The sequence below is a fragment of the Lissotriton vulgaris genome, chromosome 2_1, assembly GCF_964263255.1.
Source record: "Lissotriton vulgaris chromosome 2_1, aLisVul1.2, whole genome shotgun sequence".
NCBI classification, from domain to species: Eukaryota; Metazoa; Chordata; class Amphibia; order Caudata; family Salamandridae; genus Lissotriton; species Lissotriton vulgaris.
Genome location: NC_141687.1, coordinates 706608847 through 706630911, shown reverse-complemented (window position 1 = coordinate 706630911; position 22065 = coordinate 706608847). Strand labels below are relative to the sequence as shown.

The window sequence follows — 22065 nt, the reverse complement described above, 5'->3', positions numbered from 1 at the left end:
GTCGACCGTTAAAAGAAGTCAGAACGTGCAGTGTCCAAACCAAACACTAGATGGCAGGAGTGTGCACAGTATGTGCATCTGAAGCAAACACTACGAATATTATCTTTACAAGTAAAACTTAATTTTACGTGAGCTGCTATAATGAAGACAAACTACAAAGCATAGAGGCAACGACCTAGAACTTGATCTACTGAGTTTGAAAGACTCTGCCAAGACCTTGGCATAGAAAGTTTAAAAGAGCTGTTCAAAAATGGAAAATCTGACAAATCAGGTATCAATGTTTATTGATAGATACAAGTATATAAAATCAGGGCATGAACAGGACTTGATAAATTATACTTAATTTCAATACTATAATAGAGGGTCCAATTAAGCTTCTCACCATTTTGTTTCACACCCACAAAAACCACTTTCAAGGGCATTTATCCATCTCAAAACTGATTTTTTTGTGCAAGTAAACCATAGTTTTTGAAGATTTGTGCACTTGCCCAGGCTCATGGATATTAAAATCTAGCACATAAAGCCCATTACTAGAGGTAGAAATACAGGCAATATACTATTACAGCAACAACCATCGATTACAGTTAAGGAGTTTCTGTAACAACCAAATGGATAATCAAATATTGCAACAACTCAAGTATTACACTGAGCAAAGTGCATTTCTACAGTATTCAGTGTTGCTATTCAGTTTTCAACTTAAAACAGCCTATGCTAACTTGCAGGAAAGAATGTCCTTGCAATAGACTGCCTCAGTTTGAGAACTTTGATGTAATTATTGCATGCTGCTAATACACCGTTACCTAAACATTAAAGATACTCTAAAATATTTGATGGTAGACTATGATTAAGACATTACACTAAAAAAACCATATGCAGAAGAAAATCCTACTGACATGCTTCTGCTTTAAATATTGCGAAAACTTTACAGCGGAATGAATTTTCGCAGTGGTTAGGTCAAATGCAGTTACATCATAGCAACAGTATGTTTGCACAATTTAAGGCTTTGGCTGGTGCTTTAGTCAGCTTCTTCCTCGGATTCTTCTTCTTCAGCAGTTTCCAGCCAGGTTAGCCATTGGTTGACCTGCAAGTAAACAAAGTACAATTACCACAGATGATAAAAACAAAGGCTATAATACACATTTTTTTATTTAAAATTAACAAACGAATGTTGGGTAAAAATAACAGAACACAATATCCTTTACTCAGTCTGTCAACCCTGATTTCAAGTTCACTCCTCATGCTGAGGAGCAGCACATTAGTCACTATGCAATATATACCCGAAAGTTGTAGCAACGGCAAGGTAATATGCCGTGCATAATTCTTCCCTAACGAGCTTGGAATAGATTGTTTTGCTAAAAAGCGGGCTGTCTCCCATAAAGGACTCTGCAAACTTATCATATGGATGCATTTCTCTTCCTACATAAGTGTGCAGAAACTCTTCAGCTGGTAGCAATTTGGAAAACTAAAATGTTCCTTATGTAATAAACTTACACACTAGTGTAGTAAATGTACGTGCTGTACACACCTGTGAAGGATTGACTTTAGAATATTCAATATATATATAACCAAGTGGCTTCAAACCACCATCCACGTTCATTCCATCTATGCCCAAGGATGCCATAGACACTTATGCAGAACTACTAACCAATGGCCTAAAGAAATTACATATCCAGGTTAGTAGACAGAAAAACACCATCAACCCGAGAACTAAACCTTATAATGATCTAATCAAGAAATTACAATCAAATAACACTATCATTATAAACCAATCTGATAAAGGTGGCAACGTGGTACTTTGGAGCAGATCTGAATATATGGATGAAGCATATCACCACCTAAATGACACAGCATGTTACGAACTATGTGATCTGAGAACAGTAAAGAATATCCAAGCAGCATACTGGAAAGAATTAAATGGATGGAAAAGGGATGGCCTTTTAACCAAGGACGAAATGAAATATCTGTATAATGAACATCCTGTTATACCGAACATATATTTCATCCCAAAGGTCCACAAAGGGGTCAGACCGGTACCTGGAAGACCCATAGTATCAGCTATCCATAGCTTGTTTGAAAACACCTCGAAATACATTGATCATTACCTGCAAGACTTTGTGACCACCCTACCAGCATATATCAGGGATAGCACAGATTTTTTAAGAAATTTGGAACAGTGTAAGTGGTCGCCAGATTTCCTGTTGATCACCATGGATATTGCAAGCCTTTACACTAGCATATCACATCAAGATGGACTCAAGGCTTTGAAATATTTTTTAGGAAAGACCAGTTGAACTACATAAACACAATGCAATGCTTTTGTCTATGGTTGAACGATGCCTCAACAACAATATTTTCTTGTTTGATGACAAAATGTTCAAACAATTACGAGGTGTGGCTATGGGGGCATGTTTCTCTCCTACCTACGCGGGGCTCCACGTGGGGTGGTGGGAGGAGCATGTCCTCAGAACACAACACTCTACTATTTGGCAAGAAAATATTGTAAAGTACATGAGGTACATTGATGATATTTTTATCATTTGGAGAGGGAGCAAAGAGGCGGAGAGTTTTGTCAATATTATCAATGTTAATGATTCCAACCTTATTTTTAGTGCTGACATTAGTAACACCAACATCAGTTTTTTAGATGTGCAAGTGAGTATAGTCAAAGGTAATATAACAACAAGCCTGTACAGAAAAAGCACAGCGGGCAATACTATACTGCACGCTCATAGCTTTCACCCGGGTCATACTATCAGATCCATCCCCTATGGGGAGTTCATTAGAATACATAGGACGTGTAGTTCATTAGAACAAAGGGATTTCCACCAAAAGGAAGCTATGATAAGGTTGGAAGCTAGGGGTTACAAGTCCAGTGCCCTCAGAATAGCGATGAATAATGCCAACAAACTTGACAGAACAAGTCTCCTGCAGGCCCCGTCCAATGTTGTGTCAACAACTGAAAACTGTAAAGACACCAGCAATGCTTTAAGATTGATAGCTGGTTTCAGTCGACAGGCCAGTCAGATTTCCAAATTAATCAGAGGTCAGTGGTCGGTTATACTCACTGATCCTATACTGAAAGAGATTATGCCCAAGAAACCTGAAGTGACCTACAGGCGAGCGTACAGCATGAGAAATGCTTTAGTCTCCAGTTCACCCGAAGCAACTAATAAAGATGATTGGTTGTCACCTCGGAAGGGTTTCTTCCGATGTATATCGTGTAGAGCGTGCAAATTTGGCACCAACACAAGATCATACACGACACCATTTGTTAGCAAACCCGTCAATATAAAAGCCCACTATACTTGCAAAACTGAGTTAGCAGTATATGTACTCACGTGCTCGTGTAATCTCAGATACGTTGGTAGCACGAAACTACCTGTGCACCAACGTATCCTACAGCACCGGAGGGCGATAGTGAACTGCGACAAGACCTATCCAGTAGCCCGCCATTTTGATCAATTTCACAATAGAAATCTATCCCATCTGAGCTATTTTGTAATAGATGCGGTTAGAACTAACAAGAAAGGTGGGGACTATGAGAAACAATTAAGACAAATGGAGTCCCTGTACATAGTTCGCCTCAATACCAAGATCCCGGGAGGTTTGAACATGGAGGAAGACCTGAGCACCTTTCTTTGAAATGTGAAAGTTGTTGTACAGTGTAGGTCATCAGGGCTAATCAACATATATATTCCGGCTGCCCCTTGTATATAGCCTTAGATAACTTTTGCTGAACGCTATTTTGTGTATACCATCCTGTTTTCACATGAGGGTACAATTGGTACTTTATGTGTTAACATTTTAATGTAACTGAAACGGTTTAGTTAATTAATCATTTTTTGTTTCCCATACCCATTGATGTCTTCCTGTCTATCTAAGTAGGACATCTCAGCACTCCCTCACCTTTACTAATTTTTCTTAGAACTGTTTAAAGCGGTATGATAATACGTTACTCTTAAGATGTTCAATATTCATTAAGTCGCAGCATTTATCTCCAATCTCAATTCCACGGGTCAAGTGAAATGATTGCAATAATAAGTCTTAATATGTCGAGTATTGCTAAAATGTGATAACCAATGGAATCTCTCTTTTGTCCAAAAATTGTAATAACTATCAACAAGGGTATTAGCAGTATATTGGAAGGAATTGATTTTAAAATTGTGTACATAAATGAAATTACAATAATTGTTTATAACCGTATTTGTACAGATATGTTGCGTATTTGCACAGAAAAAAAACCTTGCGTATTTGCACATATAATATTTGCACAGTTACAGTCTTATGCATTTGCACTTTAGATCAGATATTTCCTTGTAAATATACCCTTGTCTTCAATAGCATTTTTGTGATTCTTATGAATTGTTATCACATTAAGCGCTGAACAGCAAACGACATGTTTTGATTATATATTTGGTTACCATTCCAAAATGGCCGAACTAATTGCAAGGGGCATTAGCACTCAGTCCACATTGTAGTCCTCTGTCTAGGTCACTTGACCTCATGAGATGATTTTGGCGCGAAGAAACAAGTAATGTATTATTTAAATGGATTGTAAACCGCTTACCCGCTGACAGTGAGCAAGGGCGTTCACGCCCGAAACGCGTCTGTTTGGCAGTGTGTTGTGTAGGAAGGTACATCCTGACTATGGTTGCCCCCAACTTTTTGCCCTGTGTTTTAGCTGGTTTTGGACATAGTCGACCTGGGACCCTGCCAATCAGGACCCCAGGCCTACTGCTCTCTCTTTAAAATGGATTCCATGTACCCTAGGTACATTTCCAATTGGTACTGGGCCACCTTATCAGACCCTGTAACTCAGGGCATAGGTGTACCCAGGGCTGCCAGGGGCTGCAGCACGTATTGTGCCACCCCTGGCTGGCCTCCTAAATTTGACACAACTGGCTGCATGACAGCTGGGGCAAAGTCGTGTAATCACCCTTTGCTGTAGGTGTAGTATACCTATACCTAACCCTAAAATGGACACACAGATTCCTATCAGTCACTCCTATGGCAGGCCTTGACAATCCTGAAGGCAGAGTGCTTGGAATCGTGTGAGATGGTGCTCTGGCATGAGCTGAGCCTGTCTGCAGCTTGCGGAATCAAGTCCTAATAGCTGTTTCATGATATCGCATACCATATACTCTTAAGTGCATTATAATCCTCGCGGTTAAATGCTATCTTTGGTATTGCTTTATCAAAACATGTCGAGTAAGGTGTCATACGAATTGGAATACTAACCCCTCGCCAATTCTGGCGACGGGGTTAGCATTCCACCCTTCTAGAGGGACACGACATGTATGTAACTGTGAACCCCGGTTAAAGTTAACTGAAGCCTCAGCTCCACAAAATGGATGCTGCCACCACAGACACGAGTCTGACCCCCTGCAGCTGGGAGTCCTTCCAGCGAGGGGAGCCTGGACAAAGGGTTTCCTGTCAGGGGCGGTGCTAGCACCGTCCCAGACATGGTTTTGTGTATCCTGGGTAGGCAGGGCTTTACAGGAAGGTGACTGCTGAGTGGCACCCCGGTGCTCACTACGCATAGGCCGGTCTGAACCAGTTCCAGGGGCACACCAGCCCCTGGCCTGGGGAAGTCCGGCATGGCTGAGGGGTGTAACCACCCCCCACCTAGTCCCACCCATAGGCAGGACCTAGTCACCGGGTCAGCCCCCTTTTTTAGTATAAAGATAGGAGCGGGCCCCCTGTTAAAATTAGATCATCTTTGGAATCAAGATACCACTTTCTTCGAAAGGACTTCACGATTTCTTCTTCAAGATTCTCCCTTGTGGCTAAGGAGTAGTCACCCTGCATCCGCAGGCACCATCCTAAAGAACACTGCGGTCTGCTGCAAGTCCTTCATCACGAATCCGACGACCCAGCTCGACGAGACCCGGCTTCCCTGGCACCTCTGACCTCTACTCACCTCTACAGCCCAGCTGAGAACCGTGAGTGCGACGAGACCTCAAGGGACCGACGATCGCCAAGACTGCACGACATCTTTACTGCAAGCCCACCGTGTCCTCCACTGGTGAGTGCTTTGGGGTCCGAGAAGCCCCGACCCTGCGCAGCTCCAGCACCCAAGATCAGCCCCCCTGCATCTCCACGATCTGCGTGGGGCCCTTCTGCTGTTTGCTGTGCACCGCGTTGTTTGGCTACTAGCCGGCTGGCTTGTGGCCCTCTGAACGACGCCCAACGACTTCACGACTGCTGGTCTGGTTGCTCCAGGCTGGCCTTTGCTTCCTTCTTCAAGAGAGGCACCCCGGACCCTCCTGGTCCACTCCAGACGCCATTTTAGGTCCACCGCGTGGGCTTGAATTTGCCAAGGCTTTGTTGCCCAATCCTGGGTCCAGCGACGCCGACAGCTTCTATCTTCGTGGGACAGCTCGATCCTCCATCCTGGTCGCCGACAACGCCTCCTGGTCCGTGAGATCTTCGAGTCAAGCGTCACCCACTCACCTAGTCGAGGTGGCTACCATCCGGTGCCCTCCTGGTGCCCACTGACTACTGGCTAGTAGTCTCGAACTTGGTCCCCTCTGCTTTCAGGTGTCATCTATCTTCAAGATCCAGGCTTGGATCCGACTGAACTTTCTTCACTGGTCACCGGCCAGCATCTTTTCTTCCGGCTCCTGGTCCGTCTACGAGGATTCCCGACGTCTTTTCAGACCTATGCAGCTGCAGCCCCTGGGCTAGGTAACTTCGGCATTTCGGTGCCCCAGCATAGCCTCACTATCCAAGGGTCAGAATCTACTTTCGTTTTCTCCCTACCAGGTCGGGTTCGCCCGAGAACACTAACTTTCTAATTCCTAGCTACCATAGACTTTTGTCCCGCATCTCGCGTGAGAGTGCACACACTGCACCCGAGTCCCCTAGGCCTCCTAGACATAATCTAACGATTCCCTAGTCAAGTCCTAGCGATTCCAAAAGCTATTAGTACTGTACTTACCTGCTAGGAATTTCGCATTCCACTTTCAGAGTATATGGTTTTCCGTGCCCCTCGGGCATTTGTATATACTGTGCTAACTTAAGTATTTTTGTAAGAGTTTTGGTTTGTGCTTAGTACCCTGTCCTCATAAAGAGTACAGGGCTGTTGTGATCTTTAAATAAATAACTGTTTATTTTCATAACACTTGTGTGGTGTCCTTTCACTTGGTATTCAAGGGGTATATGTGTGGTAAACAGCTGGCTTAACGCGCCCTCTCGAGTCTTTAGCCTTAGACTGCTCGTATCCACGCTACTAGGATAGCTGGTCTATAAGGTTGACTTACAACCAATCATCAATAAGGGTTGCTGGACTGATACATAGTGTTCACTAGAATAGTGAGCACTGCATATCAGGCCACCTTCTCACATTGGTGAGCAGCGGTTGGGATTTGAGCTTGCTGTTGTTTTACCACACGTATCCTAAGAATATCTTGTTGAAAGATCACATAAGTACTGTTAGGTACACATAACTAAAGCTTAGAATACTCTGAGTTCTACTGAACCAGCTGTTGTAGCTCCTCAAGGCTTAGCACACCTTGGCTGCAACTCTTAGCAAGGGATCAGTAGGTAAACACATAGTGTAGGTAGGTGCATCACTTACACCACACTAGAAACAGTATGTCGGACAAAGGAGGAAACACTGAGGTTCCCCTTGTGTCAGTTGACCCTCCACAGGTCATCCCTTCAAGATATACTGCGCTTAGCTTCCATGAGTTACGACAAGTGTGTACCTCTAGGAAGATTAAGCAGGGGTCTAACCCCACAACTGCCTTTCTGATTGGTCTCTTAGAGACTCATGATGCAGGGAGGGCTGGTAACCCAGACCCTTCTAATTCAGATGGCAACATGCCCTCCTTACAGGGTCCCTTTGATGCCCAGGACCATCCTCTTCAGGAAGCAGATGATGCTGATGATGAGGATGATGATTTGGTATCAGGGGATGAGGCAGAAAAGGAACAGGTAGAAGTCAGCAGACTAACCAGGTCCAACTTAAGCAGACATGAGATGGGCACTAGGGGACCCTTGGGGCCACTCTCAGGTCAGCTTAACATTGGGAATGGACGAGATAGATCTCTGTCAAGAGGCTCTATCAGATCCCTTCATACCAATGGCTCTCAACGTTCCTCTCAAAGGGGAATGACATCTCCCCAGAGGAGAATGTATGAAGCTAAGGAAAAGGCAGCCAATCTGAGGATTGAAAGGGAAGAACTTGCCCTGGCCAAAGAGAGGCTTGCCTTTGCTAGAGAGCAACAATTGAGTGGGACAGTCCCCACTGGTGGCAGCATTGTACCTAGCAATAGGGAAAGGAGTTTTGATACAAAACACCTTGGTAAGATAGTGCCCCCCTTTAAACAAGGGGATGACATCCACAAATGGATTACTGCTTTGGAGAGAGCCTGCACTGTGCAGGGTGTTCCCCAAAGTAAGTGGGCAGCTATCTTGTGGCTCTCCTTTGATGGTAAAGGTAGAGATAAGCTCCTCACCACAAGGGTGGAGGATGCTAACAATTACCAAGTCTTGAAAAATGTACTGGTTGATGGGTTTGGTTTAACCACTGAACAATACAGGATGCTGTTCAGAGACACCCAGAAAACTCAGTCTCAAGATTGGGCTGACTTTGTTGATTGTGCCACTAAGGCTTTTGAAGGCTGGCTACTGGGTAGTAAGGTTACTGATTTTAAAGGATTGTATAATCTAATTATGAGGGAGCAAATCTTAAATAATTGTCAGAACCAGCTATTACATCAGCACCTGGTAGACTCTGAGTTGACCTCTCCACAGGAATTGGGTAAGAGGGCAGACAAATGGGTCAGAACCAGGGTTAGGCCTAAAAACCAGGGTGGTGACCAGAAAAAGGAATCAACCAAGCCTCAAGAGAAGGGTGGGGATAAATCCACAGAGAAGACTTCCCAAGGGCCCCAAAATTCCAACAAGGGTGGTGGGTCCCAGAACACTCCTTCAGAACAGAAGAAACCTTATTGCCATACCTGTAAACAGGTGGGTCATTACAAAAGTGATGCCAGTTGCCCTAAAAATGGTAATAAGGGAAATATACCCCCAGGTAATACTCCTAAACCTCCTGTTACCACTAGTGGTAATCCCCCAGGTGGTGGGAGTGCCCCCAAGAATGTGGTGGGCATTACTTTGGGCAATCAGGAGGACTATGGCTTAGCCAGGTTCCCTGACCACACTCTTGTCTGTGAGACTGGCATGGGGTTTGCCAACTTCACTACTGGACCCCACATTTTGGGCAAGTATAGACAAGAAGTTTTAGTGAATGGTCAGAAAGTTGAGGCATTCAGAGACACAGGGGCCAGCCTCACCATGGTGAGTGACCATCTGGTCCCCTCTGCTCAACTGACCCCTGGTTTTACTTATCAGGTGACAGACATTCATGGAATGAAAAGAAGGCATCCCATGGCAGTAGTCAAGCTCAGCTGGGGTAATGTCACAGGGCCCATGAGAGTGGCAGTGACAGATAATCTACCTGTAGATTGCTTACTGGGGAATGACCTGGAACTCTCAGCATGGGCTGAGGTGGAACAAGAAACACATTCCAGAATGATAGGCCTATCCAGACAGGTTAGTGGGGCAGTAATAGCTACAGCCCCAGTCCAAGCACCATTCCTCCCTGAAAAGGTTGGAAGGGCAGTGGTAGCCACTGCCCAGGCTCAGACAGACTTTTCAGAACAGGATAGGAGGGCTGTGACAGTCACAGCCCAAACACAGACTGAGTGCCCTCCTGGAAAGGTTGGCAAGGTTGAAATGGTCTCAGCCTCTACTCAGACAGATAGTGAGGTTGTGAAGCCTGAAACAATGGATCACTCCACTCAAACAGAGAGCATTGAGGAGGAAGAAGAGTCTTCCCCCTCCCAGACACTAGGTGAGAGCCAGCCTCCTCAGGGAACTGACTCTACCCCTGTTGAAGGAACTGCCCCAGAGGTAGTCAGGCCTAGCCTGGCAGAGCCCCTGATGGCAGGGGACCCTTCCCAGGTGGGACCCAGTCTGGAGCAGGTAACCTGCACCTCTCTACCCTGCCTCAGTCAGCCCAGGGCTGAAGAGATCAGGGAGGCCAGTGGTGGACCCCAAAGGGCCCCCTGTCCAAAAGAACCCCTTAATCAACAGATTAGGATCACTGAAGCTAGTAAACCTAGCCAAGTGAAAATAAGTCAGACTCCTGAGGGATCCCCCTTAAAAATAGTTAGGGAACTCCCACAGCTGGACACTGTTGGGCACAGCCAAACATGGGGGCTAAAAACCCCAGACCTGACCTGTCCCTCCAGTAAGCCAAACAGAGGGACTCAGCCTCCAGCTTTAGGTAGCCAGAGGCTGACCCTGAGAGCTCAGTGCATCTCAGCTAAAGAAAGAAAGGCACACATGATGAATGGTGATGGGAGGAAGTTGAGCCCAAAGGTAGAGGAGCCTCACTTCAGCACTCCATCCCAGCATCAGCCTTCTTCTTTCCCAAGACACACCAGAGACAGAGATTCCCTATGGTGGAGACCCTCAGATACCCTTAGGGTGAGGGGTTGCCTAGTGGACCATGACACAGGGGGAAACCAAGCCAGAGCTGGTACTTCCTTATATGGCCACTTAGGTAATAGAGGCTTACCTGGACAAGGATAGCCTTATCTCCTTTCGTTTGGGGGGGGGTTGTGTAGGAAGGTACATCCTGACTATGGTTGCCCCCAACTTTTTGCCCTGTGTTTTAGCTGGTTTTGGACATAGTCGACCTGGGACCCTGCCAATCAGGACCCCAGGCCTACTGCTCTCTCTTTAAAATGGATTCCATGTACCCTAGGTACATTTCCAATTGGTACTGGGCCACCTTATCAGACCCTGTAACTCAGGGCATAGGTGTACCCAGGGCTGCCAGGGGCTGCAGCACGTATTGTGCCACCCCTGGCTGGCCTCCTAAATTTGACACAACTGGCTGCATGACAGCTGGGGCAAAGTCGTGTAATCACCCTTTGCTGTAGGTGTAGTATACCTATACCTAACCCTAAAATGGACACACAGATTCCTATCAGTCACTCCTATGGCAGGCCTTGACAATCCTGAAGGCAGAGTGCTTGGAATCGTGTGAGATGGTGCTCTGGCATGAGCTGAGCCTGTCTGCAGCTTGCGGAATCAAGTCCTAATAGCTGTTTCATGATATCGCATACCATATACTCTTAAGTGCATTATAATCCTCGCGGTTAAATGCTATCTTTGGTATTGCTTTATCAAAACATGTCGAGTAAGGTGTCATACGAATTGGAATACTAACCCCTCGCCAATTCTGGCGACGGGGTTAGCATTCCACCCTTCTAGAGGGACACGACATGTATGTAACTGTGAACCCCGGTTAAAGTTAACTGAAGCCTCAGCTCCACAAAATGGATGCTGCCACCACAGACACGAGTCTGACCCCCTGCAGCTGGGAGTCCTTCCAGCGAGGGGAGCCTGGACAAAGGGTTTCCTGTCAGGGGCGGTGCTAGCACCGTCCCAGACATGGTTTTGTGTATCCTGGGTAGGCAGGGCTTTACAGGAAGGTGACTGCTGAGTGGCACCCCGGTGCTCACTACGCATAGGCCGGTCTGAACCAGTTCCAGGGGCACACCAGCCCCTGGCCTGGGGAAGTCCGGCATGGCTGAGGGGTGTAACCACCCCCCACCTAGTCCCACCCATAGGCAGGACCTAGTCACCGGGTCAGCCCCCTTTTTTAGTATAAAGATAGGAGCGGGCCCCCTGTTAAAATTAGATCATCTTTGGAATCAAGATACCACTTTCTTCGAAAGGACTTCACGATTTCTTCTTCAAGATTCTCCCTTGTGGCTAAGGAGTAGTCACCCTGCATCCGCAGGCACCATCCTAAAGAACACTGCGGTCTGCTGCAAGTCCTTCATCACGAATCCGACGACCCAGCTCGACGAGACCCGGCTTCCCTGGCACCTCTGACCTCTACTCACCTCTACAGCCCAGCTGAGAACCGTGAGTGCGACGAGACCTCAAGGGACCGACGATCGCCAAGACTGCACGACATCTTTACTGCAAGCCCACCGTGTCCTCCACTGGTGAGTGCTTTGGGGTCCGAGAAGCCCCGACCCTGCGCAGCTCCAGCACCCAAGATCAGCCCCCCTGCATCTCCACGATCTGCGTGGGGCCCTTCTGCTGTTTGCTGTGCACCGCGTTGTTTGGCTACTAGCCGGCTGGCTTGTGGCCCTCTGAACGACGCCCAACGACTTCACGACTGCTGGTCTGGTTGCTCCAGGCTGGCCTTTGCTTCCTTCTTCAAGAGAGGCACCCCGGACCCTCCTGGTCCACTCCAGACGCCATTTTAGGTCCACCGCGTGGGCTTGAATTTGCCAAGGCTTTGTTGCCCAATCCTGGGTCCAGCGACGCCGACAGCTTCTATCTTCGTGGGACAGCTCGATCCTCCATCCTGGTCGCCGACAACGCCTCCTGGTCCGTGAGATCTTCGAGTCAAGCGTCACCCACTCACCTAGTCGAGGTGGCTACCATCCGGTGCCCTCCTGGTGCCCACTGACTACTGGCTAGTAGTCTCGAACTTGGTCCCCTCTGCTTTCAGGTGTCATCTATCTTCAAGATCCAGGCTTGGATCCGACTGAACTTTCTTCACTGGTCACCGGCCAGCATCTTTTCTTCCGGCTCCTGGTCCGTCTACGAGGATTCCCGACGTCTTTTCAGACCTATGCAGCTGCAGCCCCTGGGCTAGGTAACTTCGGCATTTCGGTGCCCCAGCATAGCCTCACTATCCAAGGGTCAGAATCTACTTTCGTTTTCTCCCTACCAGGTCGGGTTCGCCCGAGAACACTAACTTTCTAATTCCTAGCTACCATAGACTTTTGTCCCGCATCTCGCGTGAGAGTGCACACACTGCACCCGAGTCCCCTAGGCCTCCTAGACATAATCTAACGATTCCCTAGTCAAGTCCTAGCGATTCCAAAAGCTATTAGTACTGTACTTACCTGCTAGGAATTTCGCATTCCACTTTCAGAGTATATGGTTTTCCGTGCCCCTCGGGCATTTGTATATACTGTGCTAACTTAAGTATTTTTGTAAGAGTTTTGGTTTGTGCTTAGTACCCTGTCCTCATAAAGAGTACAGGGCTGTTGTGATCTTTAAATAAATAACTGTTTATTTTCATAACACTTGTGTGGTGTCCTTTCACTTGGTATTCAAGGGGTATATGTGTGGTAAACAGCTGGCTTAACGCGCCCTCTCGAGTCTTTAGCCTTAGACTGCTCGTATCCACGCTACTAGGATAGCTGGTCTATAAGGTTGACTTACAACCAATCATCAATAAGGGTTGCTGGACTGATACATAGTGTTCACTAGAATAGTGAGCACTGCATATCAGGCCACCTTCTCACATGTTGCACCTCTGCACTTTAAATGCAATAAAGGAAGAAGAATATCCTAAGTAAGTCTGGCTGTGGATTCATTCACCTGTGTCTGCGCACTGGGTTTTGTGTGAAGGCGTTGCACAAACTTTCCGGTTGGAATAGATATAGATATATATAGCGTGAGGTAAGGAAAATTGGGTATTCGGTATGGTTCAACATCTAATCCTCTAATACTTACAAACCTCTCTAGGACCCTTAGGTTTTGTTAGTCAACCCTGGAGCTCAGCCCTGGGTAGCTATGGCTTAGCAGCAAGGTTTACAAAAAGGAACAAGGGTAATGCATTTGAAGGAATCAGACAGCAATTTATAAAAATACACTATTTAGACATCTTCACTCAACAGCAAACAAGCATTGGCAAGGTCAATGAATGACACCTAGAAACTTTGCCTAAACAGTTTAGATTAGTTGGAATGCTGCCACTTAGTCACCCTAGGCGCCAACTCCAGTAGGGAGCAAGGCAAAGGGAGAGTGGGCTGCAAAGGCCTCAGAAACAGTTACAATAGCAGGTGCAGTATTGAGTCAGTTAGAGGCACTTTTATCCTTTGAATAGCTTTCCTACGGAGTGGTCCTGATGAAAGGGATTAAGGATTCCGAAGATGCTTAAAGAATGCTGTGGATGTGAATGTGATGCATGAAGATTTTGGTCAACTAACTGGACCCAGAAGGCTTTAGCGGTTGCCCCAGTGCTGGGAAAAGGAATTCTCTAGTTCTTCCTCAGGTCCTACGGCATTACCGGTCTCTTTAAAATCTTCTCCAGAGGTCCAGAATGGAACCGGTGTTCTGGCTCTGCAAGTCGCGACTAGCCAGACGGTCGTGGAGCGTTTTCTTCGATCGGAAAGGCTTACAGGCGTCGCAGTCCTGTTCATTGTGCGCCAGAGATTAGCACAAGTTGCACACTGCATGCAAGTCAGTGAGCAGAAACTTCATGCAGCAGAGAGGATAGAATTTGTATAGAGTCTTTCCATTGACCGAGGCGGATCGATGCAGGTAGGCCCGACTGCCTTCCACGAGCTACCCGTTCAAAAAAAGTTTTTGCACTATCACCGAAAGAAGAAGTCACCTAACTTGCAAACATCCGGACACCACACTAGATGGCAGGAATATGCTAAGCATGTGGTCTACAGCTCAAATGCTTCAAAAGAAAAATGCTACTTACCATTATGCATCTTTTTGTGTGTGGGTTTAATGTGCTGGGAAGTAAGATTCCAAACTTCCAAGACTTCTGTAAAGCAATCAGAGCTGTTTGCGTTGACAAACTCCTAGCTATTGTACTCAAAATGGCTCCACTGCAATTACATTGTCTGAATGGGCACTGCAGGAGCATATTCTTGCTGTACCCTGCATTTAGGACTGTAAAGGCCAACTAGAGGGGACTTACCCATACCCTATGCAGTGTTGGGCATGGCGAAGAATTACTGAAAGTTCATAAGTGATCTGGGTAATAACAAGTATCTACTTGCACCTACATAGGTGAACCACTTATGAACTTTCAGTAATTCTTCGAACTTCAGGCCCTTCACATACCAGAGTGCTTAGGGGCGACCCGGAGGAGGGGCTAGCGGTGTGCTGTCCATTGCTGTTTTTTCTACATAAGGGCTCCCATGAGCCTCCAAAGTTGACAAGCTTCTTGATGACGCGCCTACGTGCTGGGCAACGAGGCCAGTGACTGTTACGAGGCTGCCTACTCTTCCACCCCTATTAACTTTCTCTACTGATGAGGGAAGATATCCCGAAACCCGGGCCATGTCCAGGGTCTAGAGATCAGGGTAATAACAAGTATGGAGTAGTTTCTGTCCTGTAACTCCAGTTCTGTAGTAAGGGTATCTCAGTTATAGCCATAATCTAGTGAATAGTCCCGCTCATGTGCGTGGACCCCGGAGCAATCAAAAATAATCTCTTAGAGTGTCGAAAAATGCAGAACTGCACAGACACTTAAGAGAATTAAAGACAGATAATGCAGCCTATAAAACAGGCTACACTGTCCAGTACTTCAACTAGAATTCCACCAGAAAATCCACCAACAGCAAAGCTTGTCCAGATTTCCCTCGCCTCAGCAGCAAAAAAAAAAAAAAACCCCTGGAATGATAGAGAGGAAGACCTTGACAGACAAGCCCATAGGCTGCCATTATGTGGCTCAGAACAGGATACTGTGCCTTTAAGAGAACTTTCCAGAACTTCACAGTATCCCAGAATGCACTGCAGGTCCCTTTTACTTTCAGTTCTTTTTGAAGGCGTAACGCCAGACCTGTAGCATTCCTTACATGAATAGCTCTCTCCACCGGGAAGAGGGCGGGCGCTTATGACTATAACAGAGCTACCCCTACTACAGAACTGGAGTTACAGGCCAGAAACTAGTCCTTCTGTATAGGGGGATCTCTGTGTATAGTCATAATCTAGTGAATAGAATGGCAAGCCCATCCCCACACCAAAGTGGCGGTGGAGAACGAGAATTAACACCACTATTGTGCGAACAGATTTCACAGCGAAGCCTGCCCAACCTGAGCGTCTGCCCGCCCAACCAGAGTGTCTGCCCTGGCATCAGTGTCCAGGCAGTAATGCTTAGCAAAGATATGGACCGACTGCCAAGTGGCCGCCTTGCAGATTTCTGCAATTGGAACATTACCGAGCAAAGCAGTCGTGGCCGCTTTGCCACTGGTGGAATGAGCCTTCGGTTTATCACCCCCCCCCCCCCCCCCCCAAGGTCTTATTAGCTTTTTGGTATCACCGCTGTATGCAGGACACAATCCACCTAGAGATGGACTGCTTAGAGGTAAGCAAGACCCGTCCTGACCGATCCATAACTGATAAACAATTGGTCTGACCTACGAATATCTTTGGTCTTATACAGATACAATTTCAACACCCTCCTAACATCCAGGGAATGTAAAGACCTTTCCGCTGGAGATGAAGGAATCTGAAAAAACGTAGGCAAAGTTATGGTCTGGTTGACATGAAAATCAGAAATAACTTTGGGAAGAAATGTAGGGCGAGTACGCATAACAACCGTAGCAGCATGAAATACAGTATAAGGTTCTTGGCAACACAACGCCTGAATTTCACTTGCCCTGCGGGCCGATGTAATGGCCAAGAGGAACGCCGCCTTCCAGGACAGGTGCTGCCACGAAGCCTTATGAATAGGCTCAAAAGGCTCCTTCATCAATCTGGACAGCACTACATTCAATTCCCATGAAGGCGAAGGAAGCCTGACAGGAGGGAACACTCTTCAAGCCTTCCAAAAAATCTTCGATCACAGGGATCTGGAAGAAGGAAGTCTGTGAAGGGCATTTCCTGTAGGCAGTCAATGCAGCAAGATGAACCTTAATGGAATGAACATTAAGGCCAGACTGTGCCAAATGTAGAAGGTAAGGAAGGATGAAGTCTTCCTTGCACGTCGTCGGGTCATAGTTCTTAGACTGGCACCAGATACAGAAACTCTTCCACTTGTAAGCATAGGAAGTCCTGAGTGGAAGGTCTTAGACTCCTTCAGTATGTCCATGCAATCTTCGGGCAGATTTAGATGGCCATATTGCACTCTCTCAGGAGCCATGCTGCCAAACTCTAAGACGAGAGGTTGGGGAGCAACATCTGTGCCCCCCGAACTTCGTGAGAAGGTCCGGCCTGCACGGCAGCTGAATGTGAGGAAGGAGAAACCGGTGAAGCAGGTCCGTGAACTACCACTGTCTGGGCCATTCCGAGTACCGCCGGAATCAGGGGAATGGGTGGAAAAGCGTACAGAAAGCTGTTCGACCAGTTGATCCATAACGCATTCCCCAGCGTCCCCTGCTGGTAGTACCTGGAGGCGAAGTCTCGGCATTTGCTGTTTTCGGCGGTGGCGAACAGATCTACGTCTGGAGTCCCCCACCTTGCGAAGACTTCTAGTACTTCGTCGTTTGACCCATTAGTGGTTTTCCTGAATCAGTCTGCTCAGTGCTTCCGCCTGAACTTTCTGCACACCTGGCAGATGGGTAGCTGTTATAGTCAGTCCTCTGTCCAGAAGCCAATGCCAGATAGTCTGCGCCTCCTGCGACCGAGTGCGTGATCTCGAGCCCCCCTGCTTGTTGAGGTAATACATCGTGGTGGTATTGTCCGTCTGTACAAGCAGAGAGTTGGTCTGAAAGGACGGAAGAAAGGCCTTCAGTGCCAAGTGAACAGCTCTGAGTTCCAGGAAATTGATGTGATACGTGGCCTCCATCGGTGACCACGTTCCTTGAATCTGTAGGGTCCCGGAGTGCGCCCCCCATCCCAGGAGAGAAGCATCCGTCATGACAGTCTGCGAGGGAATGTCCTTGTGGAAGGGAACCCCTCTGAGGAGATTCTCCGATGAACACCACCACTTCAGAGACTGAAGAGCATGCAGAGACAGTCGTATCTTGTCGTCCCAAGATCCTTTCCTCTGATCCCACTGTTCCACCAAGCACTCCTGCAGCGGTCTCATGTGCAGCCTTGCGTGTGGCGTCAGGAAGATACAAGAGGCCATCGATCCCAGTAGAGAAGACACCGCCCTCACTGTTGTAGATAGAGTGGTCATAAGAGCCTGAGCCTTTGAAAGGAGTGATAATCGTCGCTCTTCCGAAGGAGACACGCTTGCTGACGGCGTATTAATGGAGGCTCCCAAGAACTGTATGCATTTGACCGGAGTCTGGATAGACTTGGACATGTTGATGTGCAACCCAAGCTTGTTCAAGAGAACGCACGTCTTCTGGAAGTGTGCTCGAGCGTACGAGAAGGATGCCTTGATCAACCAATCGCCCAGGTACGGGTAGACAAACACCTTGTTCTTCCTCCGGTGTGCTGCTACCACCGCCATGCACTTCGAGAATGTTCTCGGCGAAGACTTTAGTCCGAATGGGAGTACTGTGTATTGATAATGATTGGCGCCGACTTGGAACCGCAGGAACTTCCTGTGTTTGTGTGCAATGGGCACATGGAAGTACGCATCCTGTAGGTCTATAGCACATAGCCAGTCTCCCTGTTGCAACTGAGGATACATCTGATGCAACAACAGCATGTGAAACTTTTCCCTGCGAATCCATCTGTTTGCCTGTCGCAAGTCCAGAATGGGCCTGAACTAGTTCTTGTCCTTGTTGCGAACCAGGAAGAACCGGGAGTACAGACCTCTTCCTCTCTGAGACAGAGGTACGTCTTCTATCGCCCTTTTCCTTAACAGGTTATCTGCCTCCGCCTGGAGCTCGCGCAGCTGAAACTGCGAGCTGACCGGTGGAATTGCAGGAGGCGGGCTAGTGAACCGAAGACTATCCATTGCAAACAATATTCAGCACCCACTTGACCGGAGTAATTTTTCTCCACTCTGCCAGATAAAATTGAATGCTTCCCCCTACCGGAGTGGGTAACAGATCCGTGGGAAGTAAGCGCTCGGGGCCTAGTCCCGGCCGGGCCTTTGTTCGCTGGTGCAGACTGTTGGCCTCCTCTGCCCTTCGGGCTTACGGAACTGTTGTTGCTGCGACTGTCCCGAAGCGTGGCCGCGTCCTCTGCCCTGCCCACCGAACCGCAGTTGGAACGGGCAGTACAATTTCTTCGCTTCTTTGGGCTTCTCTAGACCCACAGCCGTGAGTGTTTCCACCTCCGCCTTCATGCGGGCCATTTAGTCATCCGCATGTTTCCCCAATAGTCTTTTACTGGTAGAGGCAAGTTTCTCTATGGTAGAAACTGGGCAGGCTGTGTTGTGTGTGGTGTTTGGTGGAATTTCTAGTTGAAGTACTGGACAGTGTAGCCTGTGGATATAGGCTGCATTATTGGTCTTTAAATTCTCTCCTTAAGTGTCTTTGCAATTTTTGCATGATTTGACAACTTAAAAGATTATTTTTGATTGCCGGGGTCCACGCACATGGGCGGGACTATTAACTAGATTATGACTATACACAGAGATCCCCTACTACAGAACTTCTGGTCCAGAGACTATCAATGCAGGCACAGCTGTGCCCGCGCAGCGGGCGCGCCACAGGCAAGCCCGTCTGCGCCGCCGGGACCCCTGCTTCTGCAACTGTAAAGTTGATCAGGTATTCACTGTAAGAGCTAGTTTCCCTTAGTTCTAATTGTCCCTTCTCTTCCTGGGCTTTTAATGAGCCCTCCTTCCATTGTCAACTCTGCCCTTTTCAGCTGCTCTCTTTGGAGAGGGCCTTATGCCTCTCGACATAGGTTTTTGAGCCTGAATTGCCGCTCGCTGGCAAAACATCATGCAGAGGTGTTCGATCTCCTAGTCAAGAGTCTCCAGACGCCCTCTTACGGAGACGTGGCTTACACAAGATTAGGTGGCAGAGTCTTGGCTAGCGCTGCCGCAGGGGTATGCACTTGCGACAATCAGAGAGGGGGGGGGGCAGAGGGGGAGGTATTGCAGTAATTACCAAAGAAGCCTTCTCTCTCAGCCTGTTTAAGGAAATTGCGGGCTGTGAAAGCGCCTTATTTAAAATCGATTGCCCTTTTTTGCAGCATGACGAGGACCTCCTGCTGCAATAAGTGCAAGTGCTCAGCGGACATAGGACGGTGTCTTGGGGGTATGTTGGGTGGAGTGGATGTTAACTCCAGACAATAACCGTGCTGTGTGACCCACCTGTCTGTGGTGATGGATTTCCAGACTGGCCGGAACTGTTGAAGTCTCCCCCCGACCGGTGTTGCGTGGTCAGGGGGCAGTAACAAGGCGTCACTGTTAGTGGCAGAGGATCTGGAGTTGTTGTTTCCACAACCTCTGCCTTTGGCGCTGTTTCCACGATAACCACCTCGACTTTGTTTGGTGTATGTGGTCTGCGTGTTGCCTTTATAGTACTGTGTGGTTTGGGAGAGCTGGCCTCTGGAAACTCCTCTTGTGCTTGAGCGACGAAAAGAACCACCCCATAATTGCTGGGACTGCAGGGCCCCCATGGACTTCGCAGTTTGTGTCCTTTTTGATCTTCTCCAAGGTGGTGTCCACCTCTGGGCCAAATAGATGATCAGGGTTTACTGTGATTAAGAATGGTGGTCTGTATCTCTGGCTTAAATCCCGAGATTCTGGGCCAGGCATGTCGTCTCAGCATGACACTAGTGTTGATAGCTCTGGTCGCGGTGTCAGCCGCGTCCAGTGCACATTTAATAGAAGCATTAGATATCAGCTTCCCCTCTTGGATGAGCATCTCAGCTGCCTCTTTGTATTAGTCTGGCAGGTGCTGCAACAGGGTCTCTAGTGTGTCATAGTGTGCCCTGTCATACCTTGCTAGAAGTGCTTGTGTATTTGAAATGCGCCAGATATTGGCCGCTTGAGCTGCCACCCTTTTCCCCGATGCCTCAAACACCTTAGATTCCTTATCTGGGGGAGGAGCATCACCCGTTGTTTGTGAATTAGCCTTCTTCCGGGCATTAGAAACAACAAGAGAGTCCAAAGGCAACTGTTCCTTGATGTAAGTAGGGTCAGTAGGTGCTGGTTTATACTTCTCAATTCTAGGGTTTATCACACTGGCAGGCTCCTTAAAGATCTCCCCAGCATGTTTCAAGAAGCCCTTCAACATAGGCAGAGTCTTGACAGTTCTCTCTGAGACGGAAAAGGTGTCAAAAAGAAAGTCCACTTCAATCAATCAATCAGTGACACTTATAGAGCGCGCTACATACCCGTAGGGTCTCAAGGCGCTGGATGGGGTCAGCATGGAGCTGGATGTCATGATTTTTAGCCGCCCTTTCAATGAGGGCATTAAACGCTGCCGAATCCTCCGTATGAGACGTTTTCACAGCATACAGTTGAGTGTCTGGGGTAGAGTGAGGATCACCTGGGTCAGCACCAGCTGCCCAGGGTTCGTTGGTATCATCTGGGTCAGTGTAGACAGGATAGCTGTACTCATCACCTTCCCCAGCATCCACGTCTGCATAAGTGGGTGAGACATCATTGCCATGTGGAGAAAGTGGTTCCACAAGCACAGGAGTCGAAGTGGAATCCTTTTTCTTCAAAGGAATTTTATAGGACTCCATTGGCTGTTCTGGGGCAATTTTCCGCTTATGAAGGGACAGCCTGCCCGTTACGGCATCGTTAAAATGTTCTTGATGCGCTTTAGGGAGTCAGTCACCTGCTTGCCGAGTCGACTGAATCCTTCGAGGCACCACTAGGCATGGACTCGTGGGTTGTGCGCTCTTGGCCTCGTCGTGTGACGCGGAGTCTCGAGAACCTTCGGATCACAGAGTCCTTTGTTAGTGTCGACCGTCTTTGGCGCCGATTTACTCAGCTCGACTGCCTTGACCTTAGTCTTGAGCGTGGCAGACTTCGTATCGACGCCTTTGACCTGTTTCTTCGGATCGACAACACCCTTTTGCTTAGTCGGTGCCGACAGGTCCTAGGCCTTCGATCCGACCAACGCAATACGCACTTTCGGTTTCGAGGGGGGCACCAGTGCTTCCACTTGCGTCAAGACCGTTGTCTTCACTTTCGGTTTTCAGGGTGCGGCTCAATAGCAATGTCCGTAGCCGAGAGCGGGGCCGTAGAACCCATTGGAAGATCTTGGGTAAGGCCTAGTGGCGATCCCTCGACCTGAGCCCTTTGAAGCCTTTCGGCCCCAATGTCAGTCTGAGTTAGCTCTTCGCTCGAGCTATCCTCCATGGCCCCAACGGCCCCATCGTCTTCTCCTATCTCGTCGACGACTTCTTCCGCTTCGAGCATTTCAACGTCGTAGTTTTAGACGACCTCCGACGCGGGATTCGACA

General features: G+C 47.8%; 1 protein-coding gene across 2 annotated transcripts in view; it reads right to left on the bottom strand.

Annotated features, from left to right (window-relative positions):
• Positions 1-267: 267 nt before the first annotated feature.
• Positions 268-22065, bottom strand: part of EIF4G2 (eukaryotic translation initiation factor 4 gamma 2) — a 141246-nt gene continuing 119448 nt past the window's right edge. For both annotated transcript variants that reach the window (XM_086955950.1, XM_086955951.1), the window contains one exon: positions 268-1081. In XM_086955950.1, the coding sequence (XP_086812076.1) occupies positions 1016-1081 (66 nt within the window). In that variant the 3' untranslated portion in view covers positions 268-1015. The remainder of the gene's footprint in view (positions 1082-22065) is intronic.